The sequence below is a fragment of the Prionailurus bengalensis genome, chromosome E4, assembly GCF_016509475.1.
Source record: "Prionailurus bengalensis isolate Pbe53 chromosome E4, Fcat_Pben_1.1_paternal_pri, whole genome shotgun sequence".
Lineage (NCBI taxonomy): Eukaryota > Metazoa > Chordata > Mammalia > Carnivora > Felidae > Prionailurus > Prionailurus bengalensis.
This window is the reverse complement of record NC_057360.1, coordinates 6307412-6330167: the sequence shown is the minus strand read 5'-3', so window position 1 is coordinate 6330167 and position 22756 is coordinate 6307412. Positions and strand designations below refer to the sequence as shown.

General features: G+C 40.7%; 1 protein-coding gene across 4 annotated transcripts in view; it reads left to right on the top strand.

Moving 5' to 3' along the window:
• SDCCAG8 (SHH signaling and ciliogenesis regulator SDCCAG8) overlaps window positions 1-22756 on the top strand; it is a 246594-nt gene that overhangs the window by 160995 nt on the left and 62843 nt on the right. For 3 of the 4 annotated variants that reach the window (XM_043568299.1, XM_043568296.1, XM_043568298.1), the window contains one exon: window positions 7089-7220. In XM_043568299.1, the coding sequence (XP_043424234.1) occupies window positions 7089-7220 (132 nt within the window). Of the gene's footprint in view, window positions 1-7088; window positions 7221-22756 lie in introns of those variants that run through there. The other variant, XM_043568300.1, reaches the window with a different exon arrangement.

Genomic DNA, 22756 nt, shown 5'->3' with positions numbered 1-22756 from the left:
TCATATAAAATGTAACATGTGATTTCGACATTACCTTTTGCTTTGAATTCACCTATAGAACTTGAAGGGCTCAAAGTGTTTCTTTTTTTAAAAAAGATTATAAACTTACTAAGCCTTATGGGAGACCTCCAGGAGCATGCCTCTGTATACCCAATACTAAACTTTTGGGATAAATAATTTTTCCTGTGCTTTGAGGTGAGGAAAACCTTGGAATTTTCTGAGCTTTCTAAAATTGTCATCGTTGTGGAGGCTCAGTCTCCAAAATAATTAAACCACATGGTAATTTTGATCTGGCTTTTCCTCAGAGTACTATGGTACAATTTTTCTTAAAAGTAGGTGTATTTCTTTTGTGCCGGTCAACAATTTAAAACAGTCCTTGTTGCTCCCCTCGTCTTGCCCATGCCGTTTCTCTAAGGGTTCCATGTTATTTATAATCCCATACCAACCAAATGGATTCTTACCATTGATAATAAGCTTTATTTTTTAGTTCACAGATCCAGCCATTTGACTGGAGCCCATGCAGTCGCTAGGAAAGCTGACAATCTGGGCTCACCATTCCGTGGTCTCTAACTCCTTACCCCAGCCCCGTGCTGGGCTGCTCTGGGCAAGTGTTTTGAAACGGTTTCTCCGTGTGTGTCTGATGTATGTGTTTTCTCCCCAAGTAACTTAAGTCCTATCGCTCCCGTTCTCTGGAAGCCCTCCACAGCCGTTAGCAGGGTACTTTCTGCACGGCGCGTGCCATGCTGCCTGGATGGTGTCTGCAACTCCAGGGTTTGTGAATGGCACGTCCCATTTTAAAACTAAAAATGAACTGCCGATCCTGTGCCTTTTACATAGCTTGTTTTTTGACCACGAGACGAGAGAATTAATTCCATTTTGCTCTTAATTGGCACCGGGCAGACATTCTGGCTGATTTTAGTTGACGCTCTCATAAACTTTAGCTACCCTTCCGTCTCTCTTCCCCGGGACCCCGAGAGCTTATTACAGGGATAGGGTTTGTTTTTGAGGTTGGTAAGTGGAGATATTTAAATATCCTTGGTGCAACTGTGATTTCTCTTTATCCAAGTGAGGGAAGCGTTCCCTCTCCGCAGGCGCTTGGATGAATCAGCAGTGAGATGTTTGTGGTGTGGTTTGCTGTGCTCTGACCGTGGCCTGCGAAAGAGCTGAGAAAGGTTGGGCACTGGGAGGGGTGAGCCTCGGGCAGCTGCAGAGCGGAGATCAAGGCTGTGCTGGGTTGCAGGGTCTCAGCACTTGCTTGTGGAAGAGAAGGGCTCGGGAGCACACAACCCCGGTCTATGCGGCTTTGCGTCTCCTCTCTTTTCTGTCATTGTCACTTTCTGGGTTGCTAGGCTTGTGGATTGATGTCTAACACTGCCCATTGTGTATTTGTGATTTGCGTTTTGTAATTAAGAGGAACAATGGGAGTCCATTGGGTCTCGTTATATATAATGGTTGGTTTAATTTGTTTCACTTCTATCTTGTTAATTGTAAATTGATCATTAAGATTTGAATTCTAATCTGTCACTAGGGTTGTGGGTATTGAGGCTAGAGCAATGATCCTGGTTTTAATCACTGATGATGAGAAACAAATTTTATAATTTTGGTACATATTGCAGTTCATATATTTTAACACTGTATTTTATGGTGTTATAAATATTGTTAAATGACTTTTAGTGTAGTTTTACTGTGTGGACTATAATGTATAAATTATATTACTGTTTTGGCAACAGTCGGTATCCAACTGTGTGAGTTTAATTGAAGTAAAGAACACACACCCGGTTGAACTATTTTTTTTTTCCCCGGCATGTTTGGATGATGTTAGGTTGGGATGCTACAAAAATTATATTCTACAAGGAACGACTGATACTGACCTCTGCTAATTGTCACCAAAAGCCGAGTGAGAATCTAAAAGAATAAAAAATGACGGGGTCGTGTTTTCCCTTAAAAAACAGTTATTGCTGTAATCCTAATTATAGTAGTAAAATATCATACTTCATGCAAATGCAATTACACAATATAACTGGTGTATAAAAATGCAGGGGAAAGTTCATGCTTCTGTGAAGCCAGAAATTACCTAAATTTTCGATGAAAATGCGTTAGAGTCATCTGTTCTTTTATATGACACTGGATAACCGTGCCACAAATGTAATCTCAGACTAACACAGAAACTTGTGCCGGAAGTTTACTCTCTGAACTTTGTAATCTATTTCTTTCAGTGTATCATGGGCCCCAGATAGACAAGACATGATGTCTGTGTACACTTAACAAAGTTTTTATCGAACATTGGAACTTAGAAGTCAAATCAGCATTTTAAGCAAAGGGGAAAAAAAAACCCAAAAATATGTAGAGCAGAAAAAAGTATTCTAGCGATAAAATACCTGGTAATAGTATATACTTTTACAAAATAACATTTATATATTTGTGGTCATGTACGACAACCTCATAGAGCATTTGGCTATAACTACAAGGTGGCTCAGTCAGTTAAGCATCCGACTTCGGCTCAAGTCATAATCTCACAGCTCATGAGTTCGAGCCCCACATCGGGCTCTGTGCTGACAGCTGGAGCCTGCTTCTGATTCTGTGTCTCCCTCGCTCCCTGCCCCTCCCCAACTCATGCTCTGTCTCTCTCTGTCTCAGAAATAAAAAAACATTTAAAAAAATTTTTTTTAATTTTTTTTTAATTAAAAAAAAAAAAGAAAAAAATATCCTGTGACATCACCATCCAGCTAACTATTGTTAACCTGTGGCATACTTCCTTTCAGTGAATTTGCGTGTGGATGTAAATGTGTCTGTATGTGTACGTTTACCTGGTGAGTGAGTTACACTGCATATATTATCCAATGAACATGTGTGTCTGCATCACTACTCTGGAAACAATTGTAATGGAGCCATTTGTATGCATAATTCATTAGACATTTAAGATGTTTCCGGTTTTTAACTGTAATGAATAATAATAATCTTGTCCATAATTCTGAATTTTTGATGATCCCCTTAGTTGAGATACCCTAAAAGGGGATCATTCGTCCAAAAACAATAAACCTTTTTTTTTGTTTCTGTTTCAATCACAGGAAGCCTTTGAAGGCTATTAATGTGTACGACTTTGCTCAAGTACTACGCTAAATTCTTCTCAGTATTTATGTACCCATCTCAGTATGTGACAAGAAAAAGTGAGAGATTTAAGAAAGGAAAAGTGAGAGGCAATATTGCATGGTGGGCCAGACAGCCCCCTTTAGAGCTGGATAGGCCAGTGTTTGTATCTGGGCGGGGCTAATCACCATTCCGGTGACCTCAGGCAAATCATTAAACCTCCTATTTACCTCACAGAGAAAAGGAAAGAAACACTTGCCCTGAGGAATTAATGGCCATCATTAATATGAAGGATGGGTTCCACTACCTGGTGGAGAGTCCGCGTGCAATAAATACTCAACCAGAATCCAATTTTATTATGCGTTTCTTTGAGTAATAGTGGAAATTGTATATTTTATAAATGTTCATTGGCCATTTCTGTTTCATCCTCTGTGAACATTTGTTTTATATTCTCCATATTTGTGGGTTTTTTTAATGTTTATTTATTTTTCAGAGAGAGACAGACAGAATGTGAGCAGAGGAGGGACAGAGAGAGAGGGGAGACACAGAATCTGAAGCAGACTCCAGGCTCCGAGCTCTCAGCACAGAGCCCAAGGCTAGGCTCGAACTCACGAACCATGAGATCATGACCTGAACCGAAGTCGGTCGCTTAACCGACTGAGTCACCGAGGTGCCCTCTCTGTATTTGTTTTTAATTGGAATTTTGATGGAGAGTGGGACAGCACTTTATTAAATGATGCCTCTAATCATTTAGATTAGGTTTTTTTATGTGTTCCCATTTCTTTTTTTAATTTTGCAAATTTTGTTCCCGGTTCCTTTTGTTTTTCATGAATTTTTTTCAAAATCACAGTGACTTTCAAAAATTTTTTTCCAGGTTTATTGAGGTATATTTGATGTGCATCAGTATACGTTTAAGAAGTACAGCATGATGCTTTGATTTACATGTATTGTGAAATGATTACCACAGTAGGTTCAGCTAACATGACTTTATTTTTTGTCTTAAATAGGTATCCATTGCAAAAATTCAAAAAATACGGGAAAGGAAAATAAATTTTAAAAAATTCCTAATTCTGACACCTAGAGATAGTCAATACTAATATATGATATACACATCAAAATATTTTTGATTAGGGGATCCTGGGTGGCTCAGTCAGTTGAGCGTCCGACTTCGGCTCAGGTCATGATCTCTGGGTTCATGGGTTGGAGCCCCACGTCAGGCTCTGTGCTGACACTCAGAGCCTGGAGCCTGCTTCAGATTCTGTGTGTCCCTCACTCTCTGCCCCTCCACCACGCATGCTCACTCTCTCAAATATAAAATAAAACATTAAAAAATTTTTTAATTAAAAAAATATTTTTGATTATAAAATGGAATCACTTTATATGCTGATTTTTACTTATTTTCCTTTCTTACCAGTATATCATATTTTTAGGTCAATGAATAACACTAATAGCCACACTGTCAGAATAGCCTCTTGATATTCCTTTGCATAAGTAACGTAACCAGTCTTCTGTTGACATATTTCTGGGTTAAGTTTGCAGATACTGGGTTGCAGAGCAAGACTGCTGCTAGAAAGGATGCTACTATGAACATTATGATTTTTTGTGTGTAAAGGTTTTATATTTTTATAATGTAAAGTCTATGTTTCCTTTATGATTATTCTTTTAAAAAGGGACTTTTTTCTGGGGAAGTACCTGAGAACAGACATTCTTCTGCATGTTTTCCTAATCAGGTTTAAGGATATTTTTTGTCTTTTGGGGATTAATTTCAGCGCATAGCCCTTGTTGTGATAGGAGACACTATCTTGCAAGAACACTAACAATTTCTTATAACTGCATTACATTCTCGTATATTGTATGTGATTTGGAAAGGAGAAACCTAAACCATTATTGACTGATTTAGACTATTTCAAATATAGGTGAATTCTTTTTTTTAAATTTTTTTTTTCAACGTTTATTTATTTTTGGGACAGAGAGAGACAGAGCATGAACGGGGGAGGGGCAGAGAGAGAGGGAGACACAGAATCGGAAACAGGCTCCAGGCTCTGAGCCATCAGCCCAGAGCCTGACGCGGGGCTCGAACTCACGGACCACGAGATCGTGACCTGGCTGAAGTCGGACGCTTAACCGACTGCGCCACCCAGGCGCCCCAGGTGAATTCTTATTAGAAGAAGCAAATGTAGATTGAGTACTTGATCTAAGCTCGAAAATGAGATAATCCCGGCCCTCATGTATAATCTAGTAAGAAAGATGAGGCATAGGGCACAATTCAGAGGAATAAATGATAAGCTAATGTATGAGTAAAAGCCAGAGGTAGTTTCAAAAAATGTGCTGACACGTTGAGAACTGCAAAGTATTAATCAGGGCGAGCTTCCTTTGAGGTGACGTTTGAATCAAGATGAAAACAAAATGGGGAATGAGGTGAACACAGAGTGACAAATTGCTTGGTTCAGTGACACCGCTTGGTCCTTCCAATGATGCGGAGCAAACCCACCTCGTCTCTTGACCGGGAAGAAAAGACTCTCTCTCACCTAATGGAGGAGGAATCCTTTCTTCGGAGGGACGTGGTTCTGCATCAAGTGTCTTACTTGAACTTCAAGAAACAAACCAGTCTTTAACTGCTCGTATTTTAATTGCAAGAATTTTAAATTTTCAGTTCCAGTCTGTGGGGCAGTGGAACATGAGGAGGTGGTGACCACAGGAGCAAGGTTTATCTAAATCAAGGACAGGGATACAGTTTTTCTCGGAGAGATATCTTTCTGATCTTCAGATTTTGAGACTTGAGCTAATCCTCCACGATACAGAAGAGGCAGCAAGCATATTTCCTGAGGGACATTAATCATCACCAGAGTACATATCTGTGATCCCAAAAATGAAATATGTGAAGACAGAAAGAAGACAGGGAAATGGTACCTGTTGTAGCAAAGTGGAGGAAGGTGAGGCTTCAGTGTCTACAGAGGGGCACTTCTTTGTGAAGCAAGCTGATCTGCTCTCAGGATTCCAGAAAAACTTGGAAGGCAGAAGTGGAACTTAGGACTGGAAGCAAAATTGACAGTTCCACCCCCACCCCATGCAGCCAGTGACTGTCCTTCTCCACCCAGGAAATTAGGGCCTTCCTCTCTGAAGAGCTTAAACCAGCAGGCTCTGGTTAAAAGAGGGGCACTGAAGGGGAGATGAGAGAAATTAATAGAAAGTCTGCATTCTGAAAGGCGAGATCCCTACCTCTCTATTTCCAACCAGCCCCTAGAACACTGCCGGTTAGTGTTATACACAATAACCAGGGAACAGGAGGATTCTTCTGTTGAGAAGCCGAATGGCCACAGAGGAAAGAATTATAGACACTGATATTAAAAATCTCCCACTGGATAAGATGGCTTCACATTCTGTCACCCTACCCTAAAGCCCACTGACATAATAAACTACTTAGCCAGCAATGACCAATATTCAGGTAGCCACAGAATGTAAATAGAGATCTTGATTTAACCACACACTGAAATACTAGTAGTTACACTGAGAAGCTGGAGATGGGGTCGGGGATAGAGGAGTGCCATTTTTCATTATTATGCCTTTTGGAACTATAGGACTTAAATCATGTGCCATTGCATTAGCTATGTTAATTAAAAGAAACAACTCCCCATCATAGAGATGGGATCTGGGGTTGCTCCTTTAACAGCATGGTAGCTGGCCTGTGATAGGCACTCGATAAATACTGGGTATGAATACGAGTCATGATCACTCTTGTGTCGCTCCTTGAAGACGCCATGTCTTTCGGAGCAAGTTTTTATTCCTTTCTCTACCCACCACTTGAGTCCCTGAATGCATTGTATGTCTCCACTAGACAGTTTGCAATTTCTGAGATATTCTGTTTTATATAAAATAACTTGTCTTCACACTGTTATGTTTAAGTATGGAGTTGAAGGTGATGCTAAGGTTATACAGTAAAAACATGCTCTGGTGGTAAGAACCTTTAACACCTTGTCATTTCTGTGTGTTCACCTCTCTAGATCTGAAATAGCTCAGCTCAGTCAAGAGAAAAGGTATACGTATGACAAACTGGAAAAGTTACAGAGAAGAAATGATGAATTGGAGAAACAGTGTGTCCAACATGGGAGACTACATGAGATAATGAAGCAAAGGTAATAAGGATTTAATAATCAACTGACATGCCGTATATTAAAAGGGGGTTGGTTCAAAAACAGGATGGGAATCGATGTGGAATAAATAGAATTCATGGTCACCGTGGTACTCAAAAGACATGCTTGAAATCCAATACTCTTAAGCATTAATGCTTTCTCAACTTAAGTTGTTCTTATGATACACAGAAGGGAGAGCATATCCCCTTTTTACTGTTCTAGAGACATAGAGTTAGGTTTAAGAGAGAACTTTGTAGGAAAACATCTACCTTTAAGGTCTAAGTCGGTAACTTAATATAGAGGAATTTCATAGAAATTAGGCTTCACGTGTGTTTTGTGAGATAAGACATGTACAAGGCCCAAGAAGGTTAAATATCTTAATCAGAGGTTTCACTGGTAGTGTTGCTCGAGTCAGGATTTGACTCCACACCTCTTGGTTCTTCCTGGTGGTATCACTTTGAGCAAGTTACTTGACCTCTCTGAGCATCGGTTTCTTCATCTGTATCTTGGGGCTAGTAATGGCCAGTTTGCAGCTTGATATAAAGATCAAATGTATGTAAAGCTCCCAATGGCCACCCACTGAATGGCACCAATGATATTGACTCCCTTTTTCCAGATGAAGAAACACAAGCTCAGAGAGAGACTAATGGATTTGCTCCCAGTGGTAGGTTGAGTAAGAGGTAGAGTTCAGACTTGAAGCCTGATCTTTTGAGTCCAAATTCCTTTCCATTTGTGCACTATTATTTTGTAATAAACCCAGCTCCTTATCGTTTCCTGTAAATGTTTGGTTTATAATTTCTATATAATGATGGACTCCCCATGGGAAAAAAACTCAATAATGTCCACCACACGATGAATTGGTTGCTGCCGATTTAGACTCCACATGGCAATCCCATGTGTAACGCGACAGCCAGCTTTTCCAGTGGTTTTCTGGGCCCCCAGGTCCCCATTCCTATCCCACCTCCCTGACACCCCACACCTTCTCTGCTTCAAAAGCAACTGTTGATATAATTGAGAGGAAAATGCAAATGCTTATAGACTCTTTTTATTTTGTCTGTTAAATTTAAAGTCAACATAGAGCCTTTGGGGAGGGGGTAGTTTACAATTTTGATCACTTGCTCCATTGAAGAAAAGAAAGGGAGTCAGAAAATGGCACCGCCTTTTAGTCACCAAAATATTAAAATATGAGTGTTTTTGGAAAACATTAATTGTTCATTTATTTACTGATTAAAATATTTACTTAATCTCAGACACCGTTCTAGACCAGACTAAAATATTTTAGGTTTTGTGGGCCACACGTGCTTTCTGTCACACAGTTCTTTGTTTCATTTCTGTTTTTGTTTTTTTAAAAAATAAGTTTTTTTAACGTTTATTCATTTTTGAGAAACAGACACGGAGTGTGAGCAGAGGAGGGGCAGATAGAGAGGGAGACACAGAATCTGAACCAGGCTCCAGGCTCTGAGCTGTCAGCACAGAGCCCAACATGGAGCTCAAACTCAGGAACTGCAAGATCATGACCTGAACCAAAGTCAGACTCTTAACCAACTGAGCCACTCCGGCACCCCTCTGTTTTGGTTTTTTCCAGCCTCTTAAGAGAGCAAAAGCTTTCTTAGCTGGAGGGCCAGCAAATCCCACCACAGGATTTGTCCTGCCCCTTGAGCTACAGTGTACCCCATACTAGGCAATCAAGGCATCTTTCTTGTTTTTTTCTCCCCTAAATTTGTATTCGATTTCACAACATGCACTCACCCATGTTATCTCACCTTGAAACAAACCTGTTTCTATCTGTTCTAAGCTGTTACTATCATCCATTTCCAGATGGAGAGAACTAAGGCTCAAAAAGAAACAGTTGCCGGCTAAAGGTCAGATAGCAAATTAATCATTCATTCATTCAACAAATATTTATTGATTGCTACTGACTGTCGTGTTCTCCACCACATGCTGGGAATAAAACAGTAAAGTAAATATAGTCCCCAGTGTCATGGAATTTACAGACTTACAGGGAAGATGGATATAGACAAAAGACTTTCACAAATATCTAATTAGTCGTGATAGCAATTAGTTCTATGAAAGAGAAATGTACTTGGTAGGTAAAAGCACATCAAATAAGAGGGCTTAGCCTGATCAGGAAGAGTTTCAGTGAGGAAAATGGTACTTGAAATGAATCTGTAAGTGTCGGGATAGGGGCGTCTAGCTTTCTAGAATAGGAGTTGGCAAACTGTGCCCCAGCCCACAGCCCATTGTGTGTGGCTTATCCACGTGCTATCTGTGCTGAGTCATACTGTGCTATAAGAGGTGAGTGCTTGAGTCAGACTGTGACCTACTGGCCCACGAAGCCTAAAATATTTGCTCTCTAGTCTTTTCCTAAAAAAGTTTACCAGCTCCTGTTCGAGGGAAAAGAAAACTGTAAAATTGAACATCCTGAGGTAGGACTCCTGAGGAAGGAAAAAAATGTGTGTGTTTAACAAAGGGAAAGAACAACACAGGTGAGGTTGGAGAGGCAGGTGAGCGCCAGACCTAATGGCAGGGCCGTTAAGTTTTTATTACAAACCTTTAGCTTTATCCTTTTAGTAAAGAGCAGAAATAATTAAAAGTGTTGTTGGTTTTAAAAGAATGATGTGATCAAATTTCCATTTAAAAAATAGCATTCCAGGGGCGCCTGGGTGGTTCAGTCGGTTAAGGGTCCAACTCTTGGTTTCGTCTCAGGTCAAGATCTCACAGGTCGTGAGTTCTAGCCCCGCGTCAGTCTCTGTGCTGACAGTGCAGAGCCTGCTTCGGATCCTCTGTCTCCCTCTCTCTCTCTGTCCCTCCCCTGCCCCCAGAATAAATAAACATTAAAAAATCAGCTTTCTAGGTCCTGAGTAGATCATACATTAGAGCAGAGCCACAGTATTTACATGAGCTCCAGTTAGGGAGCTCCAGGAGAGGTTAGTGATAATGGCTTGGACTTGATATGATGGTAATAATGATGGACAGAAGTAAAGAGATTGGAGAAACGTGTAGGAGGTGAAATCAACAGGACTTAATAATTGGTCGGCTCTGTTGGGTGGTAATGGGGGACATCAAGGATAATACCCATATTTCTGAGTTGAGCAATGGGTACATAGTGGTGCCACTTAGAGGACATGCTCAAAAGAAGCAGGTCTGCAGTGGAGATGGCTTGGTTTTGGGAGGAGACCAAGTGTTAAGTTTGACTCTGTGGAACTCAGCATGCCAATGCCTCGTCCAAATGGAAAGGTCAGATAAACAGGTGGCCATAGAGACTCAGCTTAGGGGACAGGTCTGGGCTGGCGATGGAAGTCTCCATTGGCCCATCGAGGATATTTGAAACCTTGGGAGTAAATGATGTAGTGGATCGCCTAGAGGGAGAATACAGTAAGAAGGAAATAGGGCTTGCTGGACCCTAAAGAACATGGGTATTTTCAAAGATAAGGTAGAGGTTGGTAAAAGACTTGAAGACAAGTAACCTGGGAAATAAGTGGAAAGCCGGAAGAGCATGCTGTCATGTGTTCCGAGGGATGCAAATGTCTCAGGAAAGAGGAGGGCTCGACCAGATGCGCTGAGTGATTGAGTGACTCAAACTATCCAGTGGACTTGGTGACGTAGACACGGCACTGGTCACACGAACATAAGTATTGTTGGTAGCAGTGTATGGCAACCCTATTGGGCTGAAAAGTTAGCATGAGCTGAAAAACTGATACAGCAAATTTGAGCTGCTTTCTCACGAAGTCTGTCGGCAGAGGAGAGTGGGAAGCATTGAGGAAGCAAGAGAGACAGACCAAACAGTGGGGGACAGGGAAATGGATGAAGAAGGACATTTTAAACAGAGAATTTTTGGTTTTAGGTTGGAGTAGATGTGAATGTGTTAAATTCTAATTGTCAAGTTCATTAAAGTTGTGGAGTCAGGAAAGTTACATTTTCCAGGTGGTGATTTGGAATCCCTGGCGTCCACAAAGGCAGTCTAGGGAATTCACGTTAAAGACAGCAATGGCACTTTTTTCTGGTTATGTTTTAAAATAAGTGTGGATTCCCATATTTCACTGCAGAAAATAGAACCACGGGAGACCTCCACAGTGTTTGCAGAGGGAATAAGCTGACAGCCAGTAGAGACCCACTAGGTGCACGCGTGTGCTGCCCTGTGGTCAAGTGTTGTGTTACCAACAATAGCTAGCAATCCTGGGGGCTTTGTCAGTTATACAGGTTTACATAGTTTTATTTTCTTTCTTAAGGTAACGTGTAGCTTACATTACATACATAAGAGCCATTGACCAAAGGCCTGAAATGTAACAAATTAATAATGAGTCTTAAATTGGTAATTCTTCTATAAACTACCTCCAAATGATCTTTACCAAATCTATTATGTTGTATTTTCCTAATATAAATTTTATTCCTTGAAAATCAGTGTTAAAAATAGGAAATGGGGATGGGGGGGGGGCGCCTGGGTGGCTCAGTCAATTAAGCGTCCGACTTTGGCTCAGGTCATGATCTCGTGGTTTGTGAGTTTGAGCCCCATGTCGGGTTCTGTGCTGACAGCTTGGAGCCTGGAGCCTGCTTCAGATTCTGTGTCTTGCTCTCTCTCTGACCACCCGCCCCCCCCTACCCCCCCCACCCCCATTCACGCTCTGTCTCTCTCTGTCTCAAAAATAAATAAAACGTTAAAAAAAAATAGGTAGGTGCGCCTGGCTGTCTCAGTCGGTAGAGCATATGACTCTTGATCTCAGACTTGTGAGTTCAAGACGCATGTTGGGCCAAGAGCTTACTTAAAAAAAAAAAGAAAAAGAAAAAGAAAGTATTGATTTTTATCTAATCTGACATTTCAATTTTGGGTAATTAAGACTCTTCACTGTTTTCAGCAAAGTACCTGAAAATAGAAGCCTGAAATCTTAATTTATCATTTAAAAGCAAAATAAGACAAAATTTGGCAAATAGAATCCAACAATATTTTATTTTTTTAAACTTTTGTCAGACTTCTATAAGCCTTTTTGAAAAAATGTTTATTTTATTTTTGAGAGAGAGAGAGAGAGAGAGAGAGAGAGAGAAGGGGAGAGGCAAGGAAAGAGGGGAACAGAGGACCCAAAGTGGCTCCATGTTCACAGCAGAGAGCCTGATGCAGTGCTCAAACTCATGGACTGTAAAATCATTACCTAAGCCAAAGTCAGATGCTTAACTGACTGAGCCACCCTGGCACCCCCAACAATATTTTAAAAGAATTATACACTACATTGAAGTACGATTTATCATTGACGTGTGTAAGACTGGTTTAACATTCAAAAATCAGTTAATGTAACCCATCACACAAATGGGCACATGATCATATTAATAGACACAGAAAAAAGCATTTGAAAAAATCCAACACCCATTCATGATAAAAACTCACAGAAAACTAGAAGTAGAGGGGAACTTCCTCAGCTTGATACAGAACATGTACAAAAAACCTAGTGCTAATATCATACTTAATGGTGAGAAATTTGAAACTTTCCCACAAAGATCAGATATGAGGATATTCCCTTTCACCCCTCCTTTTCAGCATCACACTGGAAGTTCTAGCTAATGCAGTAAGACAGAAAAGGAAATAAAAGGCATAAAAACTGGGAAGGATGACAGAAAACTGTCTTTGTAGATGACGTGACATCTATGTAGAAAATATGAATGAATCAACAAAAAATTACTGGAAGTAATAAGCAGTTATAATAAGGTTGCAGGATACGAGGTTAATATATGAAAATTAATCACTTTTCTAAATACCAGCAATGAACAACTGGAATTTGAAATTAAAAATTCAACACCATTTATATTAACAATTAGAAATTAAGTACTTAGGTATAACTCTAACAAAATATGTACGAGATTTATATGAGGAAAACTACAAAGCTCTGATGAATGAAATCAAAGAATTAGTAAAGGGAGAGATATTCCATGTTCATAGATAAGAAAAGTCAATATTGTCAAGATGTCAGTTTTTCCCAACCTGACCTATAGATTTAATGTAATCCCAATTAAAATTTCAGTGATTATGTGGGTAGTGGCAAACTACTTCTGAAGTTTGTATGGACTGACAAAAGATCCAGAATAGCCAAGACAATTTCAATATAATGAAAGAGAGGAGCAAAGTTCGAGGACTGACTCTATCTGACATCCAACTTACTGGAGTAATCAAGACAGTGTAGTCTTTGAGAAAGAATGGACAAATAAATCCATGGAACGGGACAGAGAGAACTAGGCTCAAATTAATATAGTCAAATGATCTTTGATGAAGGAGCAAAGACAATACGACGGAGCGAAGATAGCTTTTTCAACAAATGGTGCTGGGATAGGTGGACATCCACGTGCAAAAAAAAAAAAAAAGAAAAAAGAAAATAGTAAATCGAGTCACAGATCTTACGCCTTACACAAAAATTAACTCAAAATGGATCACAGACCAAAATATTAAATTCAAAACTTTGAAACTCCTAGAAGATAACCCAGACGACCTTGGGAATGGTGATGACGTTTTTAGACACAGCACCAAAGGCGTGATCCAGGATAGAAGTAATTGGTAAGATGGACTTTATTTAAGTGTAGAACTTCTGCTTTGAGAAACATGATGTCAAGAGAATGAGAAGAGACAAACCACAGCCTGGAAGAAAATATCGCGTATCTGATAAAGGATTATTGTCCAAAATACTCAAAGAACCCTTAAAACTCAACAGTAAGAAAACAAACAACCCAATTAAAAAATGGGCCAAAGACCTTAGCAGACACCCCACTAGAGAAGAGATACAGATGGCAAATAAGAAAAATGCTCCAAATCATATGTCCTCAGGGAAGCGCAAATTAAAACTACAGTGAGGTACCACTACATACCTGTTAGAATGGTCAAAATCCAGAACACCGACACCATCAAATGCTAGCAAGGATGTGGAGCAGTAGGAACTCTCATTCACTGCTGGTGGGAATGCAAAATGGAAGACAGTTCGGCAAATTCTTACCAAACTGAATGTATGGTGCGGCAGTCATGCTTTTTGGTATTTGCCCAAAGAAGTTGAAAACTTGTGTCTACCCAAGAACCTATACAGAGATGTCTATAAGAGGCTTTACTCATGATTGTCAAAACTGGGAAACAAGTAGGGTATCCTTCAGTAGGTGCATGGATAAAGTGTGGAACGAGCAGACAGTGGAATGTCACACGGCGTTATAAAGAAATGAGCTCTCAGGCCTTGAAAATACATGGAGGAACCTTAAATGTTTATTGCTAAGTGAAAGAAGCCAGTCTGAAAAGGCTACGTGTTGCATGATTCCAACTGTATAACATTTTGGAAAAGACAAAATGACAGAGGCAGTAAAAAGATCAGTGGTTGCCATGGGTACCAGTGGGGAGGAGAACATAGGATCTCTAGGGCGGTGAAAATACTCTGGATGATACCCTAATAGTGTCTGCATGTCTACATGTCATTCTACATTTGTCTCAACCCATAAAATGAAGAACACCAAGAATGAACCTAATGTAAACCGTGGACTTGGGGTGACTGTGATGTGTCAATGTCCATTCATCAGTTGTAACAAATGTGCTGCTCTCTGGGGATGCTGATAGTGGCTGGTGGTCTACACATGTGTGGGGACGGGAGGATATATGAAAAGTTTCTGTGCCTTCCCCTCAGTTTTGCTGTGAGTCTTAAACTACTCTCAAAAAAAAAAAAAAGACAATAGACAAATGAAGCAATAAGAGTAACAGTTGAATTTTGCATTAAAAAAAACAAGAATCCTCAAAAATATCATGTAGCTATTTTTGTAGGTTTTTGATTCTTATACATCAATTTAATTTAAAATCTACATTTTAGAGAACACTTTGTTCCTAAAACGTATTATGTTACTGGCCAATTGTGCCTTTTTGCTTATATAATTAATTCATTAAGAATTTAATTTATGTAAATGAAATAGCTGGCATTATTTGTTACATAGGAAAATTATTTAAAAAAAAATTTTTAACATTCATTTATTTTTGAGAGACAGAGAGCACAAGCAGGGGAGGGGCAGAGAGAGAGGGAGACACAGAATCTGAAGCAGGCTCCAGGCTCCGAGCTGTCAGCACAGAGCCCGATGCGGGGCTTGAACCCACAAATTGTAAGATCAGGACCTAAACCGAAGTCAGATGCTTAACTGACTGAGCCACCCAGGTGCCCCAGAAAATTACTTTATTTATTTTATTTTTTTATTTTTTAAAATTTACACCTAAATTAGTTAGCGTATAGTGCAACAATGATTTCAGCAGTAGATTCTTTAGTGCCCCTTACCCATTTGGCCCATCCCCCCTGCCACAACCCCTCAAGTAACCCTCTGTTTGTTCTCCATATTTATGAGTTGCTTCTGTTTTGTCCCCCTCCCTGTTTTTATATTATTTTTGTTTCTCTTCCCTTACGTTCATCTCTTTTGTCTCTTAAAATCCTCATGAGTGAAGTGATATGATTTTTGTCTTTCACTGACTGACTAATTTTACTTAGCATAATATCCTCCAGTTCCATCCAGGTAGTTGCAAATGGCAAGATTTCATTCTTTTTGATTGCCAAGTAATACTCCATTGCATATACATATACCACATTTTCTTTATCCATTCACCCATCGATGGACATTTGGCTATTGTGGATAGTGCTGCTATAAACATGGGGGTGCACGTGTCCCTTCCAAACAGCACACCTGTATCCCGTGGATAAATGCCTAGTAGTGCAATTGCTGTAGGTCGTAGGGTAGTTCTATTTTTAGTTTTTTTGAGGAACCTCCATACTGTTTTCCAGAGTGGCTGCACCAGCTTGCATTCCCAGAAAATTACTTTTATTTAACTTTTTATTTTGAAAAATTTGACCTACAGAAAAGTTGAGACTTCCTGTATGTCCTTCACCCCAACCACCCCCAAATGTAAGCATCTGAAATAACCACGGTTCAGTTATCTGACCCAGAAAATTAGCACTGATGCAATCGTAGGAACTAATCTCTAGACCTTATTAGAATGTCACTAGTTTTCCCCCTAATATTCCAGTTCTGGTCGAAGATTCTATGTTGCATGTAGTTCTCTTTAGTAGTCTCTCTCTCTCTCTCTTTTTTTTTAAATGTTTTTTGTTTTTGAGAGAGAGAGAGAGAGAGAGAGAGAGAGCAAGCAGGGGAGGGGCAGAGAGCAAGGGAGACACAGAACTGAAGCAGGCTCCAGGCTTCAGCTGTCAGCACAGAGCCTGAAGCGGGGCTCGAACCCACAAACCGCAAGGTCATGACTTGAGCCGAAGTCAGATGCTTAACTGACTGAGCCGCCCAGGTGCCCCTCTTTAGTAGTCTTTGGACACTTAATAATTTCTCTCGTGTGGAAAAACCTGATCCGTGACAGTGCCTCACTTTGGATGAGAACTGCCCCGTCTGTGGAGTGGCTGTCAGTGTGGGTTTGTCTGAGTTTTCCTCATCGTTAGGCTGAGGTCGGGCATTTTTGGCATGAATCCCACAGGGTTGTGTCCTCAGTGCATCATGTTGAGGGGAACGAGCCGTCACCATGTCCTGCCACTGGTGGTGTGGACTTTGATCACTTGGTCGAGATAGTGTCTGCCAGATCTCTCCGCTCAAGAGAAATTATTAAGCATCTTGTGGGGAGATAGGTAGAGACCATGCAAATCCATTTCTCATCATATTTTTTAATAGGTGATGTTTCTTAGGACATTTTCAGGTTCAGGAAAATTACTTTAAAAATAAGCCTTATATTAAAAAGTTTTAATGTATACCTATCCCAAATACAATTTATTACTTTAAAAATCTCTCTTAATCATACCATATAAAAACTATGAAATCATTTCACTGATTCCTAAGGGGGTTCACAAAAGTATGTATTTCTGGAAGGGGTTTGAGAATCAGATGAATTTGGAGATTTCCAGGACACCAAGCTTGAGCCAGGATTAATCCTGGACCAGGAGTGGGTCACCTCTTGCATTGCGCAGAGGTGGCTCAGAGAAGGATATGAGCTTATGAATGTGGCTTCCCAGATAGGGTCCTGGTAAAGTGAGCTGAGGCCAGAATTGGCTTATTCTCTGTTTATCGGGCATCTACTTAGTCCCAGTCACCACTCGAGGCTAGGGGGTACAGAGGTGAAAAGGGTCTACTCCCTCTGCCTCTCTCCCCTGGTTGCAGGCTCCCTCTGTTTGGGCTGATGGGGGGCAGAGAGCTCCAGAGTGGCATCACAGACCATCTCCTGGGAGGTCCCTCCTGCTGTTCTCATGTCTCCAGGAGCTCCACAGGCAAGAAGAAGGGGTATCTCGGGGGACTCACCTCCATTGGCAGCCTGGGCAAGAGTCGGTTGTCCTGGAGTGTTTGTTTGATCTCTTGTTCTGACTTGTGTGAATCAGAAGTCCATTGATGTTGGCTTTGGGTCTATAGTCATACAGCTTTTCCTGTCCCTGAGGAAATGTTTTGAGTTGATCTTCCCTCATTTAGAAGACTAATCAACTTACAAACCTAAGTGCCCTAGGTCATGATGGCAGAAGATTGACCCAACATCATAGGACCATTCTGCAGTTCTCAGGGGCAGTTTAAAATCTATTACGTGGAAGTTTTTTTTTTTATTAATTTTTTTTTCAACGTTTATTTATTTTTGGGACAGAGAGAGACAGAGCATGAATGGGGGAGGGGCAGAGAGAGAGGGAGACACAGAATCGGAAACAGGCTCCAGGCTCTGAGCCATCAGCCCAGAGCCCGACGCGGAGCTCGAACTCACGGACCGCGAGATCGTGACCTGGCTGATGTGGGACGCTTAACCGACTGTGCCACCCAGGCGCCCCCGTGGAAGTTTTAAAAGTACCAAGATTTAGTTTTTATAATCAAAACAATTTATTGAGAATGCTAACGCAATATTCCACTGGCTTCCGCGCCTTGCCAATCTCCCAGGACCCCACACAAACTCAGGTAGTTTGACTTCTGATGATCTGGGGGCGCAGGGCATGCAGTTACTGATGTCTCATTAGTGTTGCCCTGAGGTCATCTGGGTGTTTAATGCTGCTGTTCTTGCTTTCACTTGTAAAATGCTCTTCATTTAGCTTCATGGTAGTTAATTTCATTTGTCCTGAGTTGTTTTGTTAACCTCCCAGGGTTCCATATTGCGTACTTGCTCCAGCAGCGTATTGTCTTCTCCATAACTGTGTTTCAAGTCCGGTATGAATTGTAATTCAGAGTGAATTGTCTGCATCTGTCTTGCTAAAGCAAATGTATGTATAATCCCCACCTCCCATCTCCTCCCACCCTCACCAATTTGCTTTAGAGAGGCACTGCTTTGGCGATGTGCTGCTTGGGAATCTGTATTTTTTGGGTAACTGACAACATACTGTTAAAAGTAAATCAACATAACTCCTGTGCTATTTTAGATTTATTTATATACCATTATTTTGTAATATAAAATTATAGAAGATGATAAGTAATCCATATGGTGCTGAGAAAGAAGCTGCATCCTGTTTATTTTGAAATGTTTCTTGGGTATCTCTAGCCTTCATGTTGCTGGACCATGGAGATGTGGGGAATTAGGTAGGCTGCCTCCCTAGAGGGTCTAAGGACAAACAATCTGAGAGTATTGTGTAGAGGAAAGGAGGAAGCTACGAAAACCAGGAACAACTTAGAAAACTTGACCCTTTCCCCCCAAATTATACCAAAATTATGAGCCAGTTGGGGTTAGCCAGCAATCACTTTAAAATCCAATTATTCCATGTATTATTGACAAGTCCCTAAGAGGGCTGGAAGCCAGGTTCGATTATATTTTAATGGGAAGACCTGAAGTCAGATTGCTTTCCTCCCAATAACAGAGGAGGTTGTAACTCCAGGAATTAGAATTCTGATCCGGGAGTGGATAATACGTTATTTAGAGCAGCCTGTCTAGACACTACAATTGGAAGAAGGCAGGCACTGTCATAGCTGATCACCTGAGAATAGATGAAATGGAAAGATACCCAACAAAACAGAGTAAGGAAGTTGCCACAGACGTTTTAATATAATTCACACATCTTTCTAGAATAGGCCCAATACCCAAGAAAAGGGGGGAAAAAGCCTCCCTTTCATTTATTCATGAAATCTTTTTTGAGTGCTTATCATATAGCACTGATATGCTTTGGATAAATCACTCGACAAGCAGACAGATATCCCTGCCCTTCTGGGACTTATATTCTTTAAGCTGCCTTCAGGTTCTAGTCCTCTGCTTGTAAGACCTAAAACGGGAAGTAAAGAGACAAGTGTATGGTAGTTAAGAGCATGCATCCAAGTACCAGACCCTCTGGGTTTTTCTTGTTTGCCACTTCTTAGCCATGTGGTCATGAGCAAATTCCTGAAATCTTACTTTTCATCATCCTCACTCCCTCACTTCCTTCATCTGAAAAATGCAACCTTATAGGAATGTGATCGTTGCCTAAAATAATCCATGAAAAGTCTTTAGAATGGTGCCTGACACAGACTTAGTGCTCAACAAATGTTCGCACTATTATTCATTCAATATCCTCTGTTCAACATACTTATCAGCCCATTAACACACGCCAGGCTCTCTTCCAGATTCTGGGGATGGGGATGGAACAAGAACTTCAGAGGCGAACATTCTAGAAGGTAGTTTATTTACATTATGGGTTAAATTGGCTCTCATGAGCTAGTCTGTGAAATAAAATACCATGTTTACGTAAATATTGTTTCTATGGGGAAATCCCTTCTGAATCTCCAACAACTGGTGTATGGAGAAAAATCTTGGACCATACCTGGGATATGTCTAAGGTTTTCTAAGTGAGAGTATGTGAATGTGTGTGTGTTTATGTGTATACGTGCTCCATTCAGTGGTGGAAGTGTTCAGTATGAGCCCCAAATAAAATTTCAAAAGGGATACTTGTTTTAAAAAGTCATATTTTCAGCATAGTTGGGAGTGAGGACAAACAGACAAACAAACAACCAAACAAAAAACTAACAGATTTTAACTTCTATTCCTGGGAAGGAAATTGTTACAACGTTTAAAAATTTAAAAATAAAAACTCTAAGAACATAAAGCAGTAGGAAATAGCTAATGCCATTTTGGAGACAAATATTTTAGCAAACCAACCATTATAAGCCAGTTATAATATTTTTATAATGTTTATTATATTATATTTTTTCACAATTAAGTCTGGATACTGAAAAATATTCAATTAAAAATAAGTACTAAACATATGTTCAAATTGTACAAAGAACCACTAGAGGTTATGTGCACTGAACACTCTTTGGACAGAGCCTTTGCTAGAAAGAGCAGGCAAATTTCTGTTCTGACATTACAGGACAAAAAGTGTATTTCCATGCTTAAAATCCCTACGCATTTCTTCCAACGTAAACCGCTTTGAGTGAGCTCACTCTTTAGAGCCAAATTTCTGTCTCTGGTTTTATTGTTTAGGTAGACTGAGAACTTCTCATGAGCGTTTTCATTACCTTAACCCTTATGATTCAAAAGTTAATTTAGTGCTGGAGTGCCTGGGTGGCTCAGTCAGTTAAGCGTCTGACTCTTGATTTCAGCTCAGGTCATGATCTCATGGTTTGTGAGTTCGAGCCCCTCGGGCTTTGCACTGACAGTGTGGAGCCTGCTTGGGATTCTCTTTCTCTCTCTTTCTCTCCCTCCCTCCTCCCCTCCTGTGTGCTCTGCCTCTCAAAATAAATAAATAAACTTAAAAAATTTTTTTAATAAACAAAATTTAATTTTGTGCTTTTAAGTTAAGTAGGATCTATTTTTAATATCAGTAGTCATGTTTGTTGCTTTGCTGTGAACTAGAATTTTAAACATTGCATGTTAAATATGAAAACCTGTACTAGATTGTCTGGCTTGAGCTCTATTTTATATCTTCTGGCGTATTAATATATCCTTATATTTAGTAACATTTATTAAGCATTGAGCATACAAAAGCAAAAAGCCATCATCTCTACCCTTAAGGAGTTTCCAGACCCACAAGGGAAGCACACGGTAATCCCAGTGGAATAATCTACTCTAATACGATTAACCCAGGGTGCTCTGGGAGCACGTCAGACTGGCACCTTACCCAGGTTTGGAGGGACAGGGTACAGTTCTTTAGAGAAACAGTTCCTGACTGAATCCTGGAAAGAGGTAGAAGTAATCTTAACCGAGAAAAAGGAGTACGTGTGTGAAGGTCCTGGGGGTCAAGGAGAACATGGTCTCTTCAAGAACTGACACCATGGCTTTAAAATCTAAAGGGAGACTGAATAGTAGATGAGGTGGAGGAAGTAGGCAGAGGGGTCAGGTCTTCCCATCCTCTCCCTGTCTCTCCTCCTTCAGGACCTCTGCTTACACATTGATTAGACCATCTGATGGTGGCCCATAGCTCTTGGGTATACCATTCTAGACTCTCTCCCCCATCTTTGTATTTCACTTGGGATCATTTCTGTTGGCCAGTCTTCAAACTTAATGATTTTCCCAGTCTGTTGAGTTCCTTCTGCCAATAGGCCCATCACATGTATTCTTTATTTCTGATGCTTTTTTGTTTGTTTGTTTGTTTTTATTTCTAGCCTTTCTATTAAGACTGTCATCATGGCTTATGATGGGGATGGGGATGGGATGGACTTCATAGGAAGGCTTCCACAGGGTCAGCTCCTTTGTATGCTGGAGCTGATTATTAAATTTTTAGAAATGTGTGAGGCATTTGACATCATGTTGGTAGTTTTATTTTTTTTAATATTTTATTTATTTTTGAGAGAGAATGTGAGTAGGGGAGGGGCAGAGAGACAGGGGGACAGAGGATCCAAAGTGGCTTCTGTGCTGACAGCAGCAAGCCTGATGTGGGGCTTGAACACATGAACCGTGAGATCATGACCTGACCTGAAGTTAGACACTCAGCTGACTGAGGCACCCAGGTGCCCCCGTGTTGGTAGTTTTAAATTGGCTGTGGCAGAAGGATTCACATCACAGAAATCGGCAGACGTGAAAGAGGACCTCTTCTCTCTCCCCATCCCCACCACCCCCGAGAGAGAGCTGCATTTCAGACATTTGTTATCACACCATGATGGATTTGCTTCTACCCCTCCCTCAGTAACTGTCTATTCCTTGGTCCCTGTGCACAAGGTTTCCACCCATCTTCCAGAGGAAGATAGCTTTTACCTCTCACCTTCCCCCAGGACCTTTTCCTCAGGTTTCTTACCCCTCATCCAGAAGCTTGAGGCTTTTGCTTTGTATGACAAAAGAGTCTAGTTAGGGGGCAGGGTTTTGTGTTTGTGCCCCAGCTGGAGAGGTACAAGGGGAGCTCTGTGGTCTCCTCTCCTGCCCCCCATCTTTCTTGTGAGCATCCAATGGAAGGAAGCCTGTGGAGAGGTCCTTGACAATGAGTGCAAATCCCTTTTACCCTCCTCTGTCTGGGACTTATGGGGATTCTAGACTGTTAAAGAGGCCATACTCTAAGAGTGCATTAAAATCTTCACCTGCTTTCCTCTTACCTACATTTATTGTGGCCACTGCTCTTTCCCAGTCTCTTCCAAAGACAAAATAGCTCAAAAGTTTCTGTCTCTCCTCAGAGCGGCATATCACCTTTTGGAATTGAGTTCGT